This window comes from Lethenteron reissneri, chromosome 48, assembly GCF_015708825.2.
Source record: "Lethenteron reissneri isolate LAM-NWPU_2019-01 chromosome 48, ASM1570882v1, whole genome shotgun sequence".
Taxonomy (NCBI): Eukaryota; Metazoa; Chordata; class Hyperoartia; order Petromyzontiformes; family Petromyzontidae; genus Lethenteron; species Lethenteron reissneri.
Window position 1 is genome coordinate 7,123,333 of NC_083826.1, and position 27,195 is coordinate 7,150,527.

A 27,195-nucleotide genomic window follows, 5' to 3' on the forward strand; every position below is an offset into this window, starting at 1 on the left:
CCATTTGGAGAGAGGCTATAATCCACTGCTGCACTGACACTATCAGGCAGCCTCTCAGCATAAGCCTGTAACACATGGTATTGCCAGACAGCCTGCCATCCAAGTCTCACTTCGACTCTAAGACTCATTTTCAAGAAGGTTCTGGTACCTTGGGACGTTTGGGCAATTATCTTCGTAAGCATTTGGCTTCTTAAGTGAATGGTGGTAAATACACGTTTCATAACGACAAGATTTTAATGCTTTCAATTAAACAAGTATGTATTTGGCAACACTATTCTGTAGGTAGCAGAGTGACATCATGGGAAGCCTCACTGGGTCTCGATGTTTGTCTTTGAGAAGGGTCCTGCATTGGGACATTTGGCCAATTCCATTCATGAGTGTTTGGCTGAGTGCGGAAAAAAGTCCAGGCATATGATTGGATAACACTAAAAGCCCCATAACACGGAGATTCAAGAATCCATTCCTCTCCTCTGCATGTTTTCTGTTTCCCTGTCCCCCCACCTCCCTAGAAACCATCAGCGCGTTGTACCGGGGCTTGTGTGCTTACCACAATACTTTTTTTTTTAATCCATTCCTCTGTTCACATCTTCTGGCCACTGAGCGATACAAACCCCTGCTATTCCCAAGGAGTCTTCCATCCAGGTACTCGACCAGTCGTCAACTTTGCTTAGCTTCTGAGATCCGGGTGAGCCTGAGAACATTTTATCGCGATTTTTGCTTTCCTTCTGCATATATTACAATAGAATCTGGATATAAGCACGCTCATTGAGAGCAAGGCCGGCCGTGCTTATATCAGAAGTCGTGTCCTTGTATCAGAGGTTGCCCTTTGCCTCCCCCCACCAGTGAACTGTAAACATGTATTGCTTATATCAGGACTATGCTTAACGTTCGGTGTGCTTATATCAGGCTTCTGCTGTATTAATAATATCACGTGACTAAATTGTGTGAAGGAAAATCCACCTGTGTTGAGGATTCGTTCTTTCAGACACTTCGTCTGTTTTCGTCTCATCCACCACACTGCAAAGCCACGGCGACACACTCACCCATCCACTTAACCCACTCACTCACTAACTCACCTATTCCCACTCACCGACCCCCCCACCCCCCCCAATAACATCAACAACACCCGCCGTTCGCCAATAAGTGGGGGCGACATCACCGCGGCACCCGCGCCAGGCTAGGTGCACGTCGAGGCCACGTGAAGCCATCGGCCATCGAAGGCCCGCTGGCAGGAGGTCACGGGGCAGACCAAAGTGCCATGGTTTGACCGTGATGGCTGTGCCAACCTGCACGCATTCCAACCGCCCGGTGCTCCGCTCGTTGTTGTTGTTGGAGGGCGACTGCTTCCAACTGCCCAGCAGCGTCCCTTACGAGCTTCCTCCATGAACACCCCCCCCCCTCAACTATTCACTCACTCGCTCGCCTATTCACTCACTCGCTCACGCGCCCGCTCACTCACCGCACTTCGGGTCACATCACTTCTCTTTCTGCTGCTTCTCTCACACTGCTCCACGTTTGAATGCCTTCCCATCGTCTCTTTCCCCCAACCCGACCAAGCTCTTACAATAATAACCTTGCTCAAGTCACTCTTGTCCATTACACCTGTAAGATAATCTGTTTTGTTTTCCTGGTGAGTTAAGCGTTTTGGGAATGTGGGCCTGTGCTTAGCAACGGTGACACAAAAAGGAAAGATCGGGGACAACCAATTGACATTTCAGTTTTCATAAATATATAATTAAAATGTATGTATTGTAGAAACAATACAGTGCATCACGCTTGTTAAAGTCTAATTTTGGCATTGCGCTGAACCCATAGCAACATCGTGTGGAAGTGGAGACTCCACGCGGATGGTTCCCATGAGCAGACTCGGCAGCGGTGAGCACTGACACTCTACTGATGAGTCCTCACAACGGCGAAGCTGGTGTACAATGGCCTATCTCTGTACCAATGCTGCCGGTCGGCCGGTAATTTATTTAGACGGTGACCTCAGACGAGGGGATTGCAATGCACTTCTTCTGGAAACCAGAGTCTGAGTGGCTTTCAAAAGGCTCTTGTTTTTTTGCGCGAAACACACGAAATCTCCCGAAAGGGCTGCCGTGTGACACCACAGGAGGCAGCTGTCCGTCTCGCTTTAAAACCGGACTCTTTTCCTCGCCGCTGCACCTTGCACGGCAGTTACCCGACTCCAGCCGAGCGATCAAATAGACCAGTAACCTTGCCCACACCTGCGTTCGCGAGTATTAAACCACGACGCTACCTGGGTTTTGTCATTTAAAGGGAAATGAGAAAAATAAATTGTCCAGTGCTCCTACGATGAAGAGCAACACTGTGTGTATATATATAAAAACGACGAAACGTAAACATATGAATAATGTCGAAATGCACGCGGCCATGCACGGATTGACATTGGCGGACAGAAAAGTGAACAACACGGATTGAATAGCACATGCAGTTTAATGGCATCTTTCAAACCGCGATGGGAAGTAAGTGATGTAGGCTTCGGCAGGGTTACCCCACGAGAAGCGGTGATGGCTGATGGTCAAGAATAACGATGGGGCAGCCGCCAAGGCATGGTACGCATCTGAGAGCCCCGTCCTGCAGGGAGATGGAGTGATGGAATCGGTTCGTGTGCAGGTGGCGGGGGGGGGGGAGGGATTATTACGCCGCAGGGTAGCGATAGATGACGTCCGCTTGGGGAGGCCTTCATCTAGCAGTGGATCGATCACGTTTGGCAGTGAGGGTGATGAAACCCGAAAATAGAAGCACGCGCATATTTTGAACGAGAGAAACGGTGCTCAAATAATACGTTCAGTTACAGACGCTCACTGGTACATCGCCATAAGCTATTCTCAATCCACTGCTGGATGAAGGTTTCACCAAGCCGCCACACCTCAAGATCCCGCGACGCAACAGCCCACGTCGCTAGCGCCTTGCAACACGGACTCATTTCACCGCTCCACCAAATCGGTGAACACTTCTTTAGACGCGCGCCAATTGCACGGCGGCCGCTACATCATTATCCTTGAGCATCGGTCACCATCATTATCACAATCACACCGTGCCAGAATCCGGGGGCAAATCGGCTACGCTTTGCGTAAGCAACGCGACCACCCGATCAAAGTTCGTAGTTCCTCATTCGCGCAACTTGTGGGGAGGTGCCCATGCCATCATCAAGTCAATAATGATCCACGGTGTAATTGATACCGCGGCTGTGAAAGGCGGCAGGATAGATGAACCATCAGCGCTAACATGTATCTCACCAATTAAACCGCGCAAAGGGTAATTGATTTTTTTTCTTCTTCATCTTCCGAGCTCGTTCGTGAAGCTTCTAAGTAGAATGCTCGAGACAAACACGATCTGCGGCGTTTAAAGCTCTTTCAGCCTTTTTAGTAATACCTCAAGGTAAAACATTTTCTTCAAAGCAACTGCCACGTGGCATCTTTTGACTTTGGAAAAGGGCGCACGTACCCGAGTGTGAGTCAATGGGCGCCTATGCAGGTCTCAGTGCGTCTTTGCGTGAGTCTCCTGTTCACCTCTGTGTGAGTCGATGGACTTCTACATAAATCGGCGTGGTCTCTATGACCGACTGCTTCTTTCATTTTAAAACAACTAAAATGCCCCCCCCCCCTTTTTCTCCCCCTGTACATCGGCTTGACATGTGGTCACTTGTAAACCAGCTATTTTAATCCGCAATTTAAAAAAATATCAGGCTATCAAACAATAAGTATCTCACTATGAATCTCTTTGCGAGGCTGTTTTGGTCTCTATGTGGGTCCTTTGTTCTTTGTGTTGAGTCTATTGTGTCCGTAAAAGTCTGTTGCTCTCCTCTCGTGGATCTCTATGGATCTCTGTGCGAGTCATTGGATCTCGATGGATGTCTGTGTAAATTGGAGGGGTGTCTATGACTGACCGCTTCCTTCCACTGTTTCCGCACAGCGACTTAAATATGCGGACGCATACCGACGCGGCATTAATCCACATCGGGGAAATCAGGCCATCAAACAACCACAACCGCAAATCGACGCACCTTTCTCAACGTGGTAGGGAGCTGAAAATACTAATTATCATTTTTATTCTTGGCATAATTATTTGATATTTTGTGCCACCAACAGTGGCTCCAAACTTAGCTCCGCTAATGAAACGCCGCGCTGACAGCAGCAGCATCATTGTGCCGCACGGAAATTGAGCAGAGCGGGTGTGAAACGTGAAACCTATCCCGGAGATTCTACCTACGGCGATGAAGAGCCCCCCCCCCCCACACCACCACTCCCCCCGTACAGGTGTGGTAGACACAGGAATTGTGCGTAGTAAAATACTGGGGGTGGGGGGACGGGTGGTGGAGCTGTTGGCACAATCGATGAGCGCATTGCGCTATGAACCCAGCGACCCGAATTCGATTTCCGACCGCGGGTAAGATCGGTAGCAAGTATGTATGTTGAACTTCTTTCGCACCGTACGTAGCCAACCGTGCTAAACGGAGGTGCGGGGGAAAGACAACAAACTAACCACAAAAAGCAGTTCTAGAGAAATGAGTTTTCATTTGAGATGATTTGAAAGTGCATAGCTCCAGTGGCTTCTTTATATCGGAAGGAAGAGCGTTCCAGACGGCCGCAGAAGGGCATCTGAAAGCGCGCGGTGCGATGGTCAGTTTGCGTGATGGGTACACCACAGTCCATTGGCAAGTCGTGTGTGGTGCGACAAAGTGTCGGTTACACCCCCACCTCTTCCAATGCGTCTGCTCAGCGTAGGCCAAATACCCTTTAGAGAGGCACTTTAGAACTCCCTCTGGTGGGGGCCCTTCCAGCGACAGTGGCGTTAGCAAGCTACTGCGGGGCTGCACCTTAACCTCTTTACCTTTGTACACGATGCACTGTGTATATCTGAATCAAATGCAAACAACTATTTATGATGGGAAAGTGTGGCGGGGGTTGTGGACAGCGGCGGGGGTGCATTGTGCAATTATTATTTACCGAGCTGAGAACATTGAACTCACTGCGAACGAAAACCATTTCGACCCCGGGGGCAACTCGGGACGCAGACCACGAGACCCAAGATGTGCAGGCTTCGCAACCTTATAATGCGCCTTTGACACCAATTCACTTTTTTCATCAACGAACGGTGTAAATCCCACAAAATAGGAAATGGTCCCATTATCACGGAAACGGCTGCAGCTGTCGCTGCTGCTGCTGCTGTGGCTATGCATGCGACTCGCAAAACCGCACGACATCGTCTATTATGTTTACGGGAATCTAAACTACTTCAACAATATTTGCTTTTACTTTTACAAGGTAAGGTCCACTGAGATACATTGCTTTTATGTTTCAGAAGCGACCTGGCAATCACAAATTATATCTTCACGGAAGTGGCTTATCGCGTGGACATTTATAGCAGAAAAATGCCCGAAACGCGTGATGTTGATTCGAAATGTGGAGGGGAAAAAAACGAAGAATAATCCACGCAAACACTCGGAGAACACACAAACTCCAAATATATACAGGTGTCAGGGTCGGGATAAAACCCGCGACTTCTTGTACACCAGGCGAGGTAGTTAACATCCCGTGCACCACGGCGCTCTGATAATAAGCAATTGAACCAAACTTAATTTGTCTGCTTATATGTCTGTCTATATGTCTCTGGTTCTGTGTTTATCTCTCTCTCAAATTTAGCATTCTCAGGAAGAACGTAATCAACCAGATAGGGTGTTGACTATTATGTTATCCGACTCTCTGTTGTATTACATTACATTTCTAAATATACTAGATTTGTGTTTCTATTTCATTTACACCGGATGATGATTGCTTGTGTTGCAATCAAAACGTCGTATGCTAGTATTTAATTTATTATTTTATCTTTATACGTGACTTTACCGAAAGAACCAAAGAGTAGCAATTGAACCGCCCCGAGTGTCATTCATCCATGCGAGACAATAAGCAACGTCTTCTGCCCATTGTCGGCAGGGCTGAGACCGCATCACGTTCCACTGCACGCGGCGCTCTTAAGACTCCCGCAGCAACCGAGCTTCGTTCAAACTGCTTGCGCTTGTCAATAAATGAGGTTGTTACTGCTCCGGCAAACAGCGCACGTGACAGAATTGAACCACGAATTGCCAGTCAGTCAACACGTATCGCTCGCTCGCTTGGCCTCGCTCGACACTTCCCAGTTAATAATGCAATCATATTGGACGGGGCCTTGAAGTGGCGAAGGTGCAGTCCTACAATTGCTTGCCTACACCGCTGCCGACAGAAGGGGAGTTCGAGAAGGCGGAGTTCCTCGGGGGTATTTTTTGGCCTGCTCTTCCAAAACCTGGCGAGGTGCGTTTTGGAAGAGGTCCGGGAGTAACCCAAGCTTTACACAGCCACACGCGAACTGTCGACTGACTTACGGAGACCTCGGTTGTCGCCCATCGGTACTGCTGGGTGGACAGAGGCGGACGGGGATTTCAAGAAGCGTTGCCATTATTTCCACTGCCGCGTGCCGTTCGCTCGAATTCGACCCAGTGACCTTTGGATTGCAATTCCCAGTGAGCTAACAATGGCAGCACCCCAGATGGGCCCGATGTGGGCAAAGAAAGAGTATCGCAAGAGGTTCCTCTTGCCAGAAGGTGGAAAGCAAGTGCATTACATCCCCAAATGTGAATTAATATATTTAAAAAATGAACCCGTAAAAACAAAGTTTTTCACTATAAATCCTTTGAATGCGTGGCATCGGTTTTATTTTATTATTCATTTCTGTTTTTCTTGAGTAAGAGTTTCATTTTTATCACATTGGTATTTTAAATTCAATATAAGGAAAGTCGTATATAAAGATTATAAGGTTTTCAGTTTTTGTATGATTGTTTATATTGTACATTTTTGTTGTTTTCTTGAATAATTTTCTGTGTTTAGGAAAAATATATCAGCTCGATTGGATCACGGGAAGTGGGTTAAAAAACGATCGAAAGATTTGCACGGTCGTAAGCGCGCAAGCAAGTGAACTTAATATAAAGGATTTTAAAAAAGGGATTTGGTAAAAAATGTACTCAAGTATTAACTATTAGAATCGACAGACTAGCATTTACAAGCCTCGTCATTAATTAGCCCACGTAAGGTGGTAAGGTGATGGGGCAAAGTCTTCTTCATCATCTGCCATCTGCATGCCTCGCTCAGCATCGCCTCCAAAAGCGCGATCAGAAATTATGCAAGCATCCGTCTTTTTCTTTCTTTCATGCCAATTCCAATCGATACCCTCGCTGTAATTGTCAGCAACGGAAGAAAAAAAAAACGCGGCGATGATGCAGAGTGCCACGCTTCTCCGTGTGTGGTAGGCGAATATTGACTTTTGTTCCAACTATCAGAAATGACTGCTTACCAATGTGCGATCCACCGGATGATGATGATGATGATGATGGGTGAAGGATGCTGCCGGGGTCTCTTCCACTCATCCCCCGCATCGCGTGATCCCAGGGTAATTGGTCGGTGAGAGAACGGTGGCACCGATTCCGGAGTCGATTCTCCAACGTCTGACTACGGCACCATTACCCAGCTCGCATTTTTGGGAATCTACGTGAAATACAGTTTACGCAGCGTTGGATGGGCCCAAAAACATAAAATCGTATATCATCAACTCTCAGTAGGTCTGGCCGTAACGTGCAATATTATAGATATATATATTTTACCATTTCATTCGCTTGCCATTCGTCAGTTAAATTACACCACATTACAGCGTTAAGACTGAGTCGCTTTGGGAATCGTCGCGTTGAGCGGAGTCGATGCCGAGAGACTCAGGGACATGGCATGAATCAGGCGCAGAGCCATAATAAAAAAAAACCCAGGCGTCATAAATACTGCTGCAATGCACCGGGCCATGCCAAAAATCATTTTGGATGCGTGGGTGGGCAGTGAGAATGTAGTCGTTTAATGCCTCTGCGTGTCTGCTGTGGCCACGCACGCGCACACAGGCACACGCAATTACACGTTCGGAAAAGGGGGGGGGGGGAATTAACCCGTAAAAACCAAGTTTTTCACTCTAAATCCTTTATATGCGTGGCATCGGGGCAGCTAGAGTCCTCTCGTCCTCTGGCTTGAGATGGCTGCCACCTATGGGTCAGATGATTGTCTGTCAGCATTAAACAATTGGTAATTAAATATATATTTTTTTCCCTAAACAGTGTAAAATTTAGGAATTTTTTTTTCACGAAAATGCATTGTCACGCACAACGAGTCTGTGTGCAAAATGTCAGCTCGATTGGATCATGGGAAGTGGGTTAAAAAACGACCGAAAGATTTGCACGGTCCTAAGCAAGCAAGCAAGCGAACTTAATATAAAGGATTTAAAAAGACCGGCGTGGATGAAAAGTGTTGGCAGCAACTGCCGTCTTCTTTTGAATAGACTGTAACTGTGCTGCACTCCGCAATTCATGCTGAGTAAGAATCACAGTGAAAGGTAAAGGTGAAGCGCTGCAATTAGCTTGCTCATTGCTGGCCATTAGTAAAGCGAGAACCCCTCTAGTTTTATCACATCGTCGTAGGAGGCTTTGCGTCCAATACCCATGAGGTTTTTTTTTTTTGGGGGGGGGGGGGGGTTAGAACGCGTAAATATAAATGCGTCGTTAAACCTGCCACCACCCGACACGGCCAATTAGTAAGGCTTGTCACGGAAACGTCGTCGTCGAATTGGCTGTCGCCTGATGATGCTTGTTGTAATTACCGGCGAAACGTCGTCCTCGAATTGTAAATGTTGCGGGTTTACTCTCCAACACGCCGGTGTTGCTGAACTAGTAACTAATCAAATTTTTACTTAAAACTTTCGTGACTGCAGGAATTCATATTCTTTGCTTCTTTCGGTAAAGTCACGTAGATATAAAAAAATAATACTAAAAGTATTCGTATTCTTTTTTTCTATCTACCTGACTTTACCAAAAGAATCAAAGAATACCAATTAATTGGCATGTTTTGTTTACGTGACAAAACTTACTAATTGGCTGTGTTGGGTGGTAGCGGGTATAACGACACATTTCTATTCATGCGATCTAACCTAAGTACTTGGACTACGCTGTTACACTGCACACACTTGGTGAGAAGACCCACACTTGAACTCGCCAAACGCGACCTTCTGATGGACTGTGCTGTACCCATCTATGCTGCTGGGTGGACAGAGGTGTCGGCGAAAAAATTGTAGGAACTTGCGCCACCGTTTTAAGTTCCGCGTCCGGGAGATCGAACCAAACCGGCGACCTCTGAATTGCTCGTCCAGTACGCTGACCTTCAGCACACGGCAGCACCCCCATCCACGCCACTGCATGATGGGTACTCCACATGTAAATAACAACACATTTTAATAAACAGACACTTCATTTAGGCGACTGCTGTGGCAAATTATGTGAGCACGAGAACATAACGATGTAAATAGATTAATTGCATGAATATAAAAGCGAAGCCAAAGATCATCTTTTTACCCTTGAAAAACTGTTATTAACAAGTGCTATTAGCACAAGTGCTTATAAACTTATAAAGGTTCCACTTTTAGCCATGGCAAGCTGTTGGGGAAATGCTGACAGAATATACATAATACAGTAGACACAAATGGAAACTGCCTCTTTTATAAGCTGGGTTAAGCACTCTGGAAATTATTGAAACTGTCACCAGCAGCGGACATTACCTATACACAACTTGGATGAATGAGACCATCCTGGAATCTTTTCTGGTAATTTTTTTAAAATAAAGTTAAACATGAAACGTGGCCACCGCGGAGATGAAAGGCTGTGGGAGTGAGGTGGACTTTTATCATCGCAGGACAACCGCAAGAGACGGTGGTGGTGTGGAGAGACCAGCCCCGAGTGGACATCTGTGAAAAAGAGCTTCATTGCTTATCGGATTTCTCCAGGATAATTACAGATTCTGATCCTGATCAACCGTTATTTTCATTGTCCGCCAACCCGTCTATCAAGCTCACTTACTTTAACAATCAATATTATCTTTCTGTGTTTTATTTCATATACCATGTGCTTGTCTTTCTGTATCTTGGTGTTATTAGTAAAATTTCTCCATGCTTATTTGTACAATTTCAGCTTTGCTCCATTTCCTTTGTGAGGGTGCTCGATTCTGGTCCATGTCAAAGCTGGTGATTACAATATACAAATACCAAAGACAAATATCTACCTCAGCCTTAACAGGCTATTGGGACAAGTGCTGTTAACTCCCTCGCCTGGTATACAGGAGGTCGTGGGTTCGATCCCGACCCGTGACGCCTACTGCTGTATATTTGGAGTTTGCGTGTTTTCCCCGTGGTCGCGTGGATTTTTTTCTGAGTCCTCCGCTTTTCTCCTCCACATTTAGAAACATGCGTTTAGCGTATTCAACTGCTATACATTTCCACATGATGATAAGCCACTTCGTTGAGCTATCATTTGTGGGGCCTTAACGTGGTAAAAAAAAAAGTATTTAATAGTTTTAGTAATTTGTAGTACTCATTCACTGATATGCACTGATAGTTTATGAGCACAAGATTCGTTGCTGGTATCGGGAAATGAATCCACGTTACTGATGTGAACAGCTCTTAAGTGTCTTTCCAACTCGGTTGCAATGTCTGCCAACTGAGTGACGCTGTTTTAACTTAACCAGTAAGCTACAGTAATCATCATCAGCCACGATTATGCCACAATTCTGTCACGGTAATTCATTTAAAAATGTATGGCTGGCTGGAAAAAAAACTAACAAATATATCACGATTCACGGAATTAGACGTGACAGTATTGATAATATTCTTCACATGTTTAACATGCAGTGGCCACAAGTGGCTTCAATAGCCAAACTAATCCATTAGATACAACATACAAGAAATAAAAAATGTGAATCTTACACATGTGCGCTTAAGAAACGAAATTAATTGATGAATCGATAATTACACACTTAAGTCACAAAAGTCACTTATTTCCTGCTCTTATTGGCAATGATGTGATACTCATCTCTCAGTTTATAGCCCTGGGCCAGTTGTGGAAATTCCACATTCCTACGTTGGGGGAGAGTCACTCCATAGGACAACCACTGTTGACTGCCCCACAAAGCGGTACTTCATTTATCGACCCCATCAGAATGATGGGCTGAGTCAATCCCCCTGTTGTGATGTGAACTCGCAACTTTCTGATTGCGAGCTGTGTGCTCTACCGCTGAGCCACACACCCCGAGTTGGTGGCCAAAGTTTCATCCCCACCCCCTCCCCCAGTCTGCAGGGTAGGGGGCTGATAGATCTGCTGTGGCAGCCTTTATTGTACCTCAGTGTCTCTTCCTTCTGTTAATTGCAGCAAAGTTGACACCCAACCTCGAATATCTGTCCTCACTTTTATCATCACCACCACAAATAGCATTTCAATTCCTTTCTCCACTCGCACATCTGAGTCGTTTTTCCACCGGGTATTTGCCAAGCCGAGCCAGAACCAAACCGTGATATGCAAGCCCGACATCTGCATCTACCTCGGGGACCTAGCAGGGCCAAGTGTCCGGGGTCAACCGATTTCAACGCTGCCGTGACACCGTCAAGTCAGCAACACTGAGAGATCGTCGCTCCAACGTCATCTACGCGCGTCTCGACTCGCCCCGTTGGGTGTGATGTCAGCGGCACGGCTCGGCTCGGCTTCTGCGGTGGAAAAAATATAAAACCACACCTGACTCCGCCTCCCGAGCCGCACCGAACCCGGGCTGGTTGGGCACGGCACGGCCCCGGCTCGACTCGTTTGTGCGGTGACATCAGAGGCACTTAATTCGGCAGACACATTACACAGTTGCGAGGCCCCGGCAATGACGCGGACGACGATGAGCTTGATGCGTGTGACCTTAAGATTTTTTTTTAAACGCATGCCATTAGCATCGCTCCAGATTCTCACGGCCCAGTGTTTACAAGTGAGGAGGTCACCTCTTAGGGTGTGTTGTCAAGAAGGAGGCAGGCTCTGTGTTGTATACGACATAGGTTGACATCCATCGGATGACCTAGTGGAAGGGTGGGGGGGGGGGCTACAATATGATGCTGCTTCATTTGCTCAACGAAAATCTGCTTACCCATGGAAACGCATACGCAAGCATAAACGTAGAAATAATCATGCTGAATATTCACCCAGGAGAGCGAGCCTCACCGAGTCTCAATATTCCTTGACGAGAATCGTCGAATTCCACTGATGAACGTTTGGCTTGCCGGAGGAAACCAGACGTCATACTTGGAAAAGACTTGTGCGTATGAGGAAGTAACACGCACAGATGGAGTCAATAATCCATTGCTGTACTATAATATATTGGCAATCGCTGCAGCCTTCCACCCAAGTTGAGTCTCAAGACTCGTTTTCATGAGGGTCCTCCATTGGGATGTTTGCCCAATGCCAATGTTATGTACAGAGCCTCCTCTACTTACGAGCAACCCCCATCGTGTCTCAGAAGCGCAATAGTGGTGAAAGTGTTGAGGGTGGTATTAAGAAGAACCAGTGGCATCTACAGGAGATTATACAAGTTGAGTATTTAGTACACATGCCGTACAACATCTTTGGAATCAACAGGAGTCAAGTTGGACTTACGAACAAATCGACTTACGAACAAATCGACTTACGAACAAATCGACTTACGAACAGGCCTCTGGAAAAGAACTCGTTCGTAAGTAGATGATTCCCTGTATATAAACATACACTTGCATATGTATACTTTATAGAAGAGGTGGGACAAAGTCATTGTTATGCAAGTCCAAGTCGAGTCTGAAGTCATCAAATTCATGACTCGAGTCTGACTCGAGTCCAAGTCACATGACTCGAGTCCACACCTCAGAGGTGGGACAAAGTCATTGTTATGCAAGTCCAAGTCGAGTCTGAAGTCATCAAATTCATGACTCGAGTCTGACTCGAGTCCAAGTCACATGACTCGAGTCCACACCTCAGAGGTGGGACAAAGTCATTGTTATGCAAGTCCAAGTCGAGTCTGAAGTCATCAAATTCATGACTCGAGTCTGACTCGAGTCCAAGTCACATGACTCGAGTCCACACCTCAGAGGTGGGACAAAGTCATTGTTATGCAAGTCCAAGTCGAGTCTGAAGTCATCAAATTCATGACTCGAGTCTGACTCGAGTCCAAGTCACATGACTCGAGTCCACACCTCTGCTTTATAGGGCATTAGCATTACGTGTAAACATGCATCATTCAGGCAAGCTTGACTCTGCTGATGAGAACAATGCATGTCAAAACCGGTCCAGAGTTTCCTTGCATCGTGTCAATGCTGCTGAATGTATGCAGAAGGCCAACGGCCGACGACTCGTCGTGCATAAGACGCGGTTATATTACTTTATTATTGAGTTACTTATCTAATTAGTTGGCCAAATAATCCAATGCAAGGTCCATCATGAGGCTCAACGAACCTGTCCTTCGTTGTTATTCTTACTGTACAGAAATATATTGAAGGTGCAGTACTGTACACATGGCCACACCAATTATATTGCATTGTGTATGCCCGTACAAGATATGTATTTACACACACATGCAGTCCTGTAACACGGCACACAACCCTACACGTATAATTACACACATACACTGAAAACGTGGCAACAGAAATGCAATTATCAGCACATTGGCTCTGAGGATTGTTCATTGCTTGCCCAGATTATTATCAGTGGGCGAACAAACTAAAACATAATACTCCAAATAATAATAATAATAAAACAGCCTACTGTAATTGAAAAAAACCCAACAGGCTAATGCACATGTGCAGTACTGTACAGTATACACATATAGGTATATACACATACAAAATCTCGGCTTATGCGCAAGCGATTCAATCCAACCACACGTTGGCAATCAGAGAACGCACGTTTAAAGGAGCGCATCGTCAAATGACAGAGGCGGCCTTTTTGCACAGCAGAAGAATGAGGATGATGATGATGACGTTAAGGATGTCTATTGTTGTTGCTGTGCGTGCATCCACCAGTACTGTTGTGGTATGGCCTACAAGGCCCTATATGGTCGGCTTATAAGGCTGCTGCTGCTGCTGCTAACAACGTTTGCAATGCACGTAGACAGTATGTGATATAATGGACTGTAGGATTTGCCATAATAAACGCTTTGGGGTACATATTTTCAAATGTGTATTGCAAACGCGCTGTTATTCATCGGCGTGTGCACATGCTCAATAGGGGATATCACGCGTAATGTCGTTCGCACGAACACATCTGGCAGGACTGTCCAATGCACGCACTATTGTAATCATACCCGAGGATAGCTCTCGTCTTATAGCGTCGACTTTGATTACAGAGCAATGGATCAGGCGCGTTTAGTCGGCTCCGATCTCGAAACAATGGGGGCACCAATATAATGCATCCATATAAATACAGTGCGACGTTCGTCTGTATTAATAATTCCCTGTTGGTAAGTGCAGCAGTGTGTGTCGTTAACGTAATGCAGGCAGCGCAATATAAAGCAATGATATTCATCATGGTAACGTCACAAATACAATGATGTTTCTTTACACGGGTAAGCTTGAGCCTCAAGACTCATCTTAGGGGAGGGGTTCTTGCTACGAATCGAGATGTTTGGCCGATTAATTTTGATGTCGAAGTAAAACTGGCTCAAACGCTCAAAACTCCGCACAGATGCATTCAAGAATCCACTGGGGGTAGCACCACCTCCTGGCCCTGCTCGCAGCCACAGGAGAAGCGACGTTGACTTTGGGCAGAGCAAGCACGGTTTGCGGTGAGCAGAGGTGCGCGTCTTCCAAGAGCGCGTCGCGCACGCCGCACAGATGGATTGCAACGATCCATACCCGGAGCGCCATCTCCTGGGCCACCCTCGCGGTACAAGAGTGGTGAGGTTGAGCGACCGTGAGTGGTGAGACAAGGAGGTGGGGAGGGGGGAGGGGGGGACACTGGTGGAAGCTACCTGCCAAACATGCGTCTCTCACTCACACACACAGACAGACAACAACTCACGTACCGAGCACGAAGTAAGGCAGCTCGGTGTTCTCCAGGTCGTCCGCGATGGCCAGTTCTCCGGGGAGGATCGTGCCTGATGGACAACAGCAGCTTGGACTCGGCGGCAGACGACGACGAGCTCGAGGAGAGACCGTGAAAGCCACTTCGCTCTCACGCAACACCGGCAGCGTGGACACGGTCACCGTGTGTGTCCGACAGCCGGAGTGCGCCACGGACGCAGATGACAACGCGGGGTGCAGGAGGAGGATGAGGATGAGCGCGAGCGACGATGATGGAGCAGCTGCCGATGATGAGAACACGAATGGGAACGGCACGGGCAGGAGCCGCGGCTTTGCGGCCATTATAGCTGCCCGGCCGTGCTAGATGAGGCTACAGCAGCGGCAGCAGCAGCAGTAGCGATGAAGAGGAGAGGGAGGAATAGCGCGCACGGAGCGGAGGTGATGGAGGCGGGCGGGAGGGGGGGTGAGCAGAGGAGGAGGAGGGTGTTTGGGGGGGGGGTGTTGTTCTGCTATAGAGGAGCGTGGTGAAGAGAGAGAGAGGAGAGCGCACACGCGCACACACAGGGGGGGCAAGGGAGAGAGAGGAGAGCACACACAGAGAGGGGCAAGGGAGGAGAGAGAGGGAGTGGGGAATGAGGGAGCGCTCTTAAAGCGACGCTTCCTCGCCTCTTCCATTCGCTCGCAGTGGCGCGGCTCGTACGGCAGTGGTGATTGCAAGTCGGCGAGAAGGGGGCAGGAGGCTGTACGGAGGACGAACGCGGAATGGCAAAGGGGATTGCTTTTTGTGTTTTGGAGGAGGTGAAGTGTTGAAGATGTCTTACGACGATGCATAGTTGGGAGTGGTGTTATTATTGCATTTCTTTGAAATAATTGTATTTTTGTAGGTTTGGTTGCTACAATGGGACACCTCTTTTAGGCAGGTACATCTCGCAAACCGGCGTAATAGGTGGACTAATTAATTACCCCGTCAGTCGTATCTGCCTGCTCCTCCTCCACCATCACCACCACCCCATCAGCACCACCACCCCATCCTCGTCCTTTATCCCCACCCCACTCCAACACCTTCACGCTCTCTCGCTCTCTCTCTCGTGCGCTCTCTCTCTCTCTCCCCGTGCGTCCTCCTCCCCCCGTCTGCCGGAGAGACTGCACATTTCATCGCAACGTGCACACCGCGGCGGACCATCGAGCCAAGTGAGGGCTTCCTCGTAGGTGGCGGCCGCTACGTTGTGTGACCCCCCCCCCCCCACCACGAAGATTTGAGATAAAGAGACAACAGGAGAGAGAGAGAGAGGTGGAGGGGTAAAAGCCAACGTAATCTACACGCCGAGTCGATGCCCCATATCTCTGGGGACCCGGGAGCGACACCGGTCGAGTCTTGGCTACAAGCGGCGGAGGAGGAGGAGGAGGTGGACGCCGAAGAAGAGGAAGCACCACGCGTGGGCTCTTTGACCAGACGACGGAGTTTTCGTCCGGAGAGGGGAAGCCGCGAAACGTCAGACTTCATGTGCGGGAGTTAATTATTTGCCAGCGGCGCGTTTTTTGCTGGGTTGGTGTTGGTGGTGGTGCAGGAGGAGGAGCGCACAGATTCGAGGCCGTGCTGCCCGCAAGCGTTTTCTCGAGGACACATCTAACCCGCCGAGGAGTCAGAAGAGGTCTCTCGCTAGCGGCGTCTCGCTCGCCCAGTCACTCCGCTACCCTCGCTCGCTCGCTCGCCACTCTCTCGCCCGGCCCATTCGCCGCTTCTCTCTCGACGGCTTCTCGTTCCGTTTGAATCCTTCACAATAACGCCGGCGACTGCCTCCACAATCCGCCACGAGACAGAGGAGAGGGAGAATGCGCCCTGAGTGAAATACGCGGACAAGCGAGAAGCGGACAGAGGACCGCGATCGGAGCGCAATAAGTAAGTGGCTGGCGCTGCGAATTTCCACGCGTGCAATATTTTGGGGAAGGGAAATGTTTAGGGAGCCGAGGGGTTGGGAGGACAAGCTTGGTGTTTGGATGCCTTTTATTGACACTCCACGCTAAATGATTTTTGTTAAATGTATTCATTCATTCCATGGGGGTTATGTATCCACGATTGTCCGATTTAACCCAACTTTGCCAATCGTTCGTTTGACCCATTCCCTCCACGCAATCAGCTGCCCCGATCGCAGGAACCGAACGGGATGTGGCACGGATCACGCGTGGCGTTGAATGTTGCGAAAAACCTTCGCACCGCGGTGCAAGTAGTAGTAGTGTGGGGGGCTATTTCCTCTGGTCTCCCTTGCAATGGAGACACGTGCACCCGCGTCTCAGCAGTGACGCCCTCGGTTTAATTGGGACATATGCCCAGGTGTGCGTCGTATCCAGGTAGTGATCGCAGGTAGGGTAGGTACACGTGTATGTATGTAGCACGCATAGGATGCTGGGCTTGGTTGCGTGGGTAGTGAGCGCTCTGCTCGAGTGATTTGTAGCGAACAATGTGGCTCTAGTGGTGTACGAGACGGCCCAGTCTGTGGTCTTGTTGCGGTGTGTGCACTTCAGCACGGGGAAGACAAAGGCGGACGGGCGTGGTGCTATCCACACCAATCCCCCCGTGCCCTCGTGCCCTGCACTTGCTTTAATGTGGTTCTCTCTCAGCACTTGCCCCTAACAGTCTGTGAAGGCTGTACGGGTGGATCTGTGTGTGCGTGCGTGTGCGCGTGTGTGCGTGCGTGTGCGCGTGTGCGTGTGTGTGTTGGGGAGCGGTAGTGTAGTGATTAGCGCGCTGCGCTATGAACCCAACAACCCTAGTTCGATTCCCGCTCACGGCCAACACCCAGTGACGAGTATCTGAACCGTTCACGGGCCTCCCCTAGGTCGACTCAGCCTCAAATGAGTACCTGGTGCGATGTGTAAACATCGTCACTAGGGAGACAAAGGCGGTCGGGCGTGGTTCTGGCCAACCACCCCCTCGTGTGCCGTGCCGGCCTTCATAGGTGATTGCTAACAGCACTTGCCCCTACAGTCTGTTCAGGCTACACGGGGGATCTTTGTGGGTGTGTGTGCGTGTGCACACTGAGAGCCGCCTATGGAAATCACGACTTTGCGGTGCCACAAGATATGACAGTGGTCCGTGCCACTGCAGGGAGATCAGAGAGGGGTTGGGGGGGGAGGGTTACGTTGTGTGGGTAAGTGAGTGTGGGGGGTGGCGAGCGACAGAGTCATGTGTAGTACAGCCGATGTTCACACACCAGCGTTTGGTAATCTTCGTGGGTCATATCATGTACTGCGACGGGGATGCGTAAGGAGGATGGAGGTTCGTGGATAAAAACATTTGTTCGAGAGGCTGCGGCTTTTTCGCCACCCTTCGCCTTCCCATCAACTCGCTAATTCGCATACCGATCACCTTCACACAGATACACACCACACCACCATCGGCTAACAAACCCTTCCCGTGCATGCGTAACATCGCCCCATCGCTCCATCCGTCCGTTGCCCACCCCCCACCCCCAGAGCCTATGACACCCCTCCACATGGGCGACCGCTTTCAGGTTTTGTATTCACGCAATGATAGGGACATCGTGGGTGCGCGGATAGGCGCTCACTATAACGCCGCGAATAATGAACACACTGTGAACGGAAAGCCAACGTACACATCGGCCGTACCTTTTACGCACAGATACGCGCACTAAATTGCATTCACTTTGGCCTTTAAGGCGTGGGGCCAACGTGATTTTTTTCACACATCATTCATCCCCACCCTACAGAAACCCTTCTCATTGTGTGTACGTCTCTATTGGTTTGTACTTGTACAGACCCTTTCTCTATCCACTGCTGGATGAAAGACACCCCCCCCCCTTCCCACGACGTTACGGGTCTTGGGGGTTATTGAATTACGCTAGTGTTGTTTGTCAAGGATGTGGTGGATCCATGACCCGGTCCAGATACCACTCACCAATGACTGATGTTACCCGTGCCAGGGGAATTGAACCGGGGTCAGCTTGTTTGAAAGCGCACTGCGCTAACCACTGCGCCACCACGCCACCCCCTGAACTGCTTGTACTGTGTGATTTATGGTACGACCCGGCTACCTACCACTACCACCACCATCCCCCAAATCCGCCACTTCTCCACGGCTGTTCACCTCCATATCACGCCCTCGTTCTCCCGTCCCGCGCCTCTCTACCTGATGGACCCTGTCGCTATCTCGTGATCGCTGATAACAATTGACTGCTTACAGAACCTTACCACCTTATGGCCGTTGCCTTCCCCCGTGCATTCCGAAGACATGTTTTTTTTTTACAGCCCTATGCGGTACTTTGGTTATTAGAGGTTACCCAGGGGTTTAATTGCAGCCGCAGCTTCTGCGATTCGGCCCTTTGTTCAGCGAGGGTTGGTGATGGAGATTTGGGACGGCACCACAGCAGTCCCCCTGGTATGCGTGGGGTTTTCTCCGGGTTACTCGGATTTCCTCTCACGCGGCGAGCCCAAACGCTCGTCCATGTAATTGACCAAACCATCCCAATGTAGGAGCAGAACCCTCCTGAAAAAAAAACAAGTCATAAGACCCAGTGAGTCTTATGTATTATGTTAAATTTGGCGGTGATATTTAAACATGTCAGCATGTACAATGAGATAATATTCATGTCTGCGTAGAATGCTTGTTTTTTTAGTTATGTTGAAATGCCTAATTAACGCAACCCATTAATCGGTGACAGAACTTACTCTCGACTCTCTCAATGGCATAATACAGAGGAATAACAGGGAAACTCATGTCCTAAACCCTCTTTTCCCTATCCACTGCTGGATGAAGGCCTCTCCCCACGCCGTGTCGCTAGCGGTGGTTGCTTCATCATATTTCACCACAGTGGTGAGTGCGGGTTGGGTGAAACGGATGGGGGGGCGGGGGAGAGCCAAGGGCCACTGATGTTAGCCGCCGGGGCCGAATTGAAAGCATCCAGGTTCATAGCGCAGTGCGCTTACCACTGCGTGACCGCTCCTCTCTGTGTATACATGCATGTATGTGTGCCACGCGTATATCCTATATATATAAAGCGTTGTGCGAGAGGCGACGGAGTCGCCTTTGTCTTCTCGGTGCTGATGGTTGCAGTGTAGACCGTACCAGGCACAGTAGTCGTTTTAGGCTGAGTCGACCTAGGGGTGGTTCAGAACCTCTTCCGATATCACGCACCATGCACGCAGCCGAGTTCGTAGCGCAGTACGCAAACCATTGTGCCACCGCTCCCCAGAATTAAACACGGAACAGAGATCCCACTCGCGCCGTATAAATTGTTCGGGAAAATGCTCCTAACGAGCGCCTATTGATGCCAGCAATAAACACGACGGTGTGGTGTGTGACTAGTACCACGCAGGGCTGTCTTTGCCTCCACACTGCCTCGGCCACCTCGGTTCGACACCCAACCACGGCTTACAACCAGCGGTGAATATGCGAACCGGTCCTGGGTCTCCTCTAGGTCGACTCCGCCTTGACGAAACACGCGGACACTGACACACACGGACCTCTCTGTCGGTCACGGTAATCATCTGGCGGAGAAGGCTCAGCACGTTTCGTAGTTAGTGCGGCAGGTCTAATTTAATATTTAGTAAATCACGTACTGTGTATGCGCACACCACAGTGATTATCCACCGAGCAAGTTGGGAGCTGTGTTTGCAGTTCGACTGCCTGATAGCTGCCGGTCTATTTACAGCCCGATAGGCAATTCACTGCGGGCTCTTTGATAACACTTGAAACCACGTTGATCAGTCGGGTCTGACAGTCCTTTATAAATACTGTATAACCCTTGCGTGAAGCCGCTCCACCACCCTTGCCCCCCACCTCTCCCCCCGCCACATCGTATCGGTCGTGGAGGGGTGTTGTTGTTTGACCATACTTCACCACTAAATGGCATTGGGGAGGAGGAGGAGGTTGCTGTTGGCCAGTACCGCTTTAGATATCGATCGCCACCGATGTGAGTAGCCGTGGCCGAGAATTATCCTCGCAGCCCGGATGCGCTCACCAAATGCGCCACCTGCCTTCGCGAATTATCGCTTTGCATACATCTCCCATATAATATGCGCACACACGTGCACACGCGTTGCCTTCTGCACAGTGTAAGTGAAACGCCGTGGGGGGGAGGGGGGTAGTGCTCGCGTGGACAGCGCTCACTGCCACGCGATGCGCCGCCTCTCGTCGACAAGAAGAGACGATAACAACTAGGAATTCTAGATTTGAAGCTTTCGTGACTGCAAGTATTCCTATTCTTAGGTTTTTTCGGTAAAGTCACGTAGGTAAAAATTCAATGAATAAAGTAAAATAAAAAATAAAATAAAAATCACGACGTTTCGGAGGCAACACAAGCTTTTTTATTTTACTTTTATTAATTTTAATGTTTTACCTACGTGACTTTACCGAAAAACACCTACGAGTATGAATCATTGCAGTCACGAAAGCTTCAAATCTAGAATTAACACCCCCTGTTTTATTGCCAGAAAATGGGTAAAACCTTTTGCACGAGGCATCTCGCTTGGAGCAAGCGGCAAAGGCGTTGTTATTGTAGAGTATATTTAGTATACTGATGATACTATGTAGTTTATACTTTAGTTGTTTACGTGGTGGTTTAGTTACTGCAGCTACATACTATAACACTCCTTCCCTTTATTAATGCTACCCCTATCCCTTCCCTTTGATGCTACTAATCCTGCATACTGCATCGGGCATAATGACTTTAAACCCCTCGCCAAACCTACGGATTTCACAAGTACAGAAGTACTAATCGCATATCTGCATTTCCCATAAATATGCTAAATTCCTCTTGATATGCAAATTCCTTTGTCAAGGCGCTCTTCCCCCCTCCATCCCAGCTTAAATAGTCGCTCCAAGCCTGGGGCTTGTCATTCAGACTCTGTCTCCTCGACAGACCTGTTCTCCACCTGAGGACGGCTACTTGCGTTGTGGTCGAAACGTCGTGAGAATTATATTATGTTTTATTTTCATTATTTTATTATTTCCATTCTACGTGACTTTACCGAAAGAACCAAGAAGAAAAAAAGGCGTTGTTGTTTGGAGCGGTGGCGCAGTGGTTCGCGCGCACTGCGCTATGAAAACCCAGCGAGACGAGTTCAATTCCCTGCCACGGCTAACATCAGTTCGCCGATGTTGCCTCTCAACCCCCTGATCAAGTTACTACCCCCCCCCCCACACCTTTCACCGATCCATATAGATCAGCGTGGTGAAGTATGCTCCAACAGGCAGCACGACCGACGCAGCGTGAAGGATGCCTTCACGCGGCGTTGGGTTGACAAAGGGGTTGTGAATTATTAATTTTATATTTCTGCATGCGATTATTGCACCGTCGGTTATAATTGCTGGATTTCACAATCGCGTGAGCACGCCGGGGACGAGACACCTCCAAGTGTCAGAGACCAAGGGCACAGAGACGCAGATATTGAGCGAGAACCACGTCGATAGGATATTAGATTTGTCACGAAAGGTTAAGATGCGCATCTTCAGCAGCAGCAGCCATAGTCAATCCACTGCTGGATGGAGGTCTTCCCAAGCCGTCGCCACCGCCGCCTCTCACAATTCTAGTGGACGTCTCTAGGAAGAAGAGCTTCATAGCTCATCGGATTTCTCCACTACAAATTAATATTCTGATTGATTCTTCTGATGATTGCGATGTAATAATTCACCCAGCGATCCGATTCTTTCGCTCTGCCTCTCCTGTGGCTGCCCCCCCCCCCCCCCCCCCATTGACGCGTTCCCCATTCCCTTGAGATACGATGCATACAACAGTTGAGTTACGGTACTGGTTATTGCTCTCCATGAACTGCAGCGTCACACTCGGGGACGATTGCACGGGGCCATGCGTCTAACGCTGTTTGCTGCTTGTTAAAAAGAGCTTCGGCGGATTCGAATCCAGGGACCGCTCCGATCATATTTTACTGCCGTGGTGTATCTTACCTCTAGTCTGCTTCAGTGCGGACATTGCCTACTTACCAAGAGGTAGGCCATTACGTGCCAGCCTCCATGGATCTAAACTTGCCAAATTCCTAAAGTTAACACACGCAACTCGATACGTTTTAACACGCTGTCGGCTTTTGCGACCAATATCACCCACAATACAGTGTTTTTAGGGTTAGATCGCGTAAATATATAAATGTGTCGTTAAACCCGCCACCACCGACACAGCCAATTAGTAAGGGTTGTCACGTGAACAGAACTTGCCAATTCGTTACCAGTACAGCAACACCGGTGCTTTGGAAAGCAAATCCACAACATTTACAACGTGAGTACGACGTTTCGCCAGTAATTACAACTAGCATCATCAGGCGGACAGCCAGGTTTGTGGAGAAATCCTCCTCCTGTTTCGTTCCTTAAATAGAGCCGTAGATGTGATGACGTCACTTGTGAGCCCTTCACGTGCGAAGGGGGGCTGGGGGGGGTGGGATTCAGGAATGCATATAAATAACAACTCGATACATTCGCTAAAAGATGTGGCATGAAAATAACCATTTCCTGAAATGTCACCCATGATATATATATATTTTCTTTAAGGCCGTGTGTTATAAGCTAATTGGGATGAACCTGCTGTGCTGCTGAGATGGGAGACAGCCATACATAACAAAGTTATTGTAGAATTCTGCTGCTGCGATGCTACGAGTTGGCCAGCAGGGGGCAGTGCAACACAATGCATTGTTGTACTGTACTATTCTCCGATGGCTATGCTCCCCTGGCTTTCACCAACACGCACTGACGCACATGCGTGGCTTGGAGGTGCTCATCCAGCAGTAGACTGACGTAAAATGGGGCTTCCGTGAGGACATTTACACAAAGCAGACTTGACACAAAGTGGAGTGTGCGTTAGCCAATTGAAGCCCGGTCCAAGCCCGAGCGATCAGTTGCACGACTTTACCGGCACTTGGACGTTTCTGCAACTGGTTGCAGGGCAGCTGCGCAATCGGGCTCCCTTTTTATTACAACGATATTGTTATCATTGCGGTAGTGGGGGAGGCGCATGAGTCATATGCACCGTGCAGCATATTCAAAATGATTACAGTAATTTGCGGAATAATCTTTTAAAAAAGATAAAGCGTTGACAATGACACCGGCACACAGCGGCAAAGTATTGCGAATGGCACCACGTGATGTTTAATGTCCTCTGTGACGCAGGTAGCGCGTAGAAATGTATTTAATTATTTTATTAACGTTGAACGCACCCGCAGTGTTAATCAGGGCGGCCACTGGTTTTCGAACCACCAATCTCTGGAACGAGGGGCGAATGGGCTACCGCTCGACCGTGCGATCGCACTGACTAATACATAAATACGACTCGGCACGTTCGTTCGTGTCATGGTCATGAAATGAAAAATATATATATATATAAAATGCGCCGGTTCTTGTAATTGCCCGTTGTTATCGCACATAAATGGTTCTCACTCATAGGTGCAATTAAGAATTGGCATTGCCCTAAATATCGCCGCCTGCATGTTTATTTTCTTTTATTTTTAGGCTGCGATGTAATTGCGTTCAGTTCTTTGTCAATTGGACTTCATGCACCACTAACCACGCAAAAAGGAGCTGCAGCAGAAATACCAAATCAACTGATTAATACACACTCTACAGACTCGGGTAGCGAGACAGACAGACAGACCCTGCTCTTCAAGGATACGCTCGGCAAATGTGGTTTGCTCAAATGACGGCTCAGGTGTGGAACCGATTTCAACGCCGAGCTGCTTGCTATGCCACATTTCATGGCCATCACCTAAGGGAGTTGTTTGGGCTGCCGCTAGGCGCTCGCTGATCACTTCACGTTAATCCTCTTCTAAGACCCCCCCACCCCCCGGCATTCCAAAGGCACGCACTGGGGTCATCGTTCCATCGGGTTTTACAGCCAGCGTGTGACTTAGGTCCCCTTGGGCTATCCGTGCCACACGTGTCAGTGTTCTCGTCTGCCTCCCAGCCCCGAGTTGTACTTTGTTAACCACGTCAGCGTCTTCGGATTGCTCCGAGCACACCCACCACAAACCCACCCAAAAAACAACAAAGATCCCCCGTATAGCCTGAACAGACTGTAGGGGCAAGTGCTGTTAGCGAGCACCTATGAAGGCCGGAACGGTACACGAGGGGGTGGGTGGCCAGCACCACGCCCGACCGCCTTTGTCTCCCTAGTGGCGATGTTTACACACCGCACCAGGTACTCATTTAAGGCTGAGTCGACCTAGGGGAGGCCCAGGACCGGTTCAGATAATCGTCACTGGTGTTAGCCGTGAGCGGGAATCGAACCCGGGTCGCCAGGTTCATAGCGCAGCGCGCTAACCGCTACACTACCGCTCCCCACCACAAACCCACCCACACACTGACACACCCACACATCCACACACCCACACACTGACACACCCACACACACCCACCCACCCACACACCCACGCATCCACCCACACACCCACACATCCACACACCCACCCACACACTGACACACCCACACATCCACACACCCACCCACACACTGACACACCCACACACACCCACCACAAACCCACCCACCCACACATCGACACACCCACCCACACACACCCGCACACCCACCCATACACCCACACACACACCCGCACACCCACCCACACCCACCCACACACCCACCCACACCCACCCACACACCCACCCACACACCCACCCACACACCCACCCACACACCCACACACCCACCCACACACACCAACACACCCGCACACCCGCACAACCACCCACCCACACACACCAACACACCCACACACCACACACACCCATACCAACACACCCACACACCGACACACCGACACATCGACACACCGACACATCCACCCACCCACACACACGCATACCCACACACCAACACACACACCCACACACCAACACCCCGACACACCCACACAGGCAAATCTCTAAACATTCTTAACACGGTTTCTCTTGTTTTCTGTGACCAGGTGTATAGAGTGCAGACTCACACGATCGTTCACTCCACCTCTCTGACCTCTCGATGTGCTATGAAGAAGACCCGTCGCCCGAAACGTTTCCTATGCTATACCTCTTGTACTCTGAAGGCCAGAATGTTTTTGACTCATGCACGAGACAGTGGTGTGAGGCCACTGCTGTACTATGACCGGCCATCTTTGTCTCCCCAGTGCAGACATGTATGCACCGTCTTCGGCACTCGTTTGAGGTTGAGTCGATCTAGGAGAGGGTCAGGACGGATTCAGATAATTAACACTGATCTTGGTCTTGGCCTGGATCGAACTCAGGTGCATCAACTGCTACTCCGACGCGCACACACACAATTATGCAACAACATTCATTAATCCCAAAGTGACGGTGATGTCACCGTGGGGCTTGTGCCAGGCTCGGTGCACCTTGAGGCCACGTGAAGTATTGAAGGACCACTGGCAGGAGGTCAAGGGACAGAACCAGGTGTTATGCATTGACTTAGATGACTGGCAGATGCACCACCTGTGCTGCCAAACTTATTAATTCACGGTGATGTCACCGAGGGGCTTGTGCCAGGCTCGGTGCACCTTGAGGCCACGTGAAGTATTGAAGGACCACTGGCAGGAGGTCAAGGGACAGAACCAGGTGTTATGCATTGACTTAGATGACTGGTAGATGCACCACCTGTGCTGCCAAACTGCTGCATTTTATCCGCCCGGCGCTCGTTGTTGTGAGCAGTCGCTCCTCCCCCCTCCGTCGACGTTGGAGGGCGACTGCCTCCAAGTGCCGAGCAGCCTCCTCCACCACAGGCAGATATCTTGATACCAATCATCGGAAAGTCGAATCAACTTCACATCCTGCTGTGCCACAATAGCCCTGGACCGTTTCCCCTCCCCCCCGCTATCTGGGCAAAGAGAAGACGTCAGTGTGTATGTGCACGTGTGTTTGTGTAGCACTTGCCCGGGTATTTTTGTGTCGTCAAACCACTTCACCCCTTCAACTCCCCACAAGTGATGGGGTAGTTGTGGAGAGGCGACAAGTTCGCGTGTGGTGCTTACGACTAGTTCCAAGTTTGACAGCAGAAATCAGTTGAGTGGTATTATCTTTCGATCGGCTTGCCTATCGCTCCATAGGAATTTTTGGGTCTTCTTGGCCCAGAGCTTCGTGTGTATCTCTTAGAGAGCAGCACCTATGAAGGCCGGCGTGACGCATGACACACAACAACAAGGTAAAGATAACGATCCATTGTATGGCCTTAGGGGACTGTCGATGCAAGTGCCGGCGTGGCACCGAGGGGGCGGGTGGCCAGCACCTCGACACACGTACACCTTTCCATCCACACACCC

General features: G+C 49.3%; 2 protein-coding genes across 2 annotated transcripts in view; one reads left to right on the forward strand and one right to left on the reverse strand.

Moving 5' to 3' along the window:
* The window catches only part of LOC133354672 (astrotactin-2-like), a 484,322-nt gene extending 468,927 nt beyond the window's left edge, over nucleotides 1-15,395 (reverse strand). Inside the window, exon 1 of the mRNA XM_061571710.1 lies at nucleotides 14,931-15,395. Within this exon, the coding sequence (XP_061427694.1) occupies nucleotides 14,931-15,270 (340 nt within the window). The 5' untranslated portion in view covers nucleotides 15,271-15,395. The remainder of the gene's footprint in view (nucleotides 1-14,930) is intronic.
* Nucleotides 15,396-15,455: 60 nt separating this feature from the next.
* Nucleotides 15,456-27,195, forward strand: part of LOC133354621 (BMP/retinoic acid-inducible neural-specific protein 1-like) — a 115,574-nt gene continuing 103,834 nt past the window's right edge. The window contains exon 1 of the mRNA XM_061571619.1: nucleotides 15,456-16,828. The gene's annotated coding sequence lies outside the window, so the exon portion shown is untranslated. The remainder of the gene's footprint in view (nucleotides 16,829-27,195) is intronic.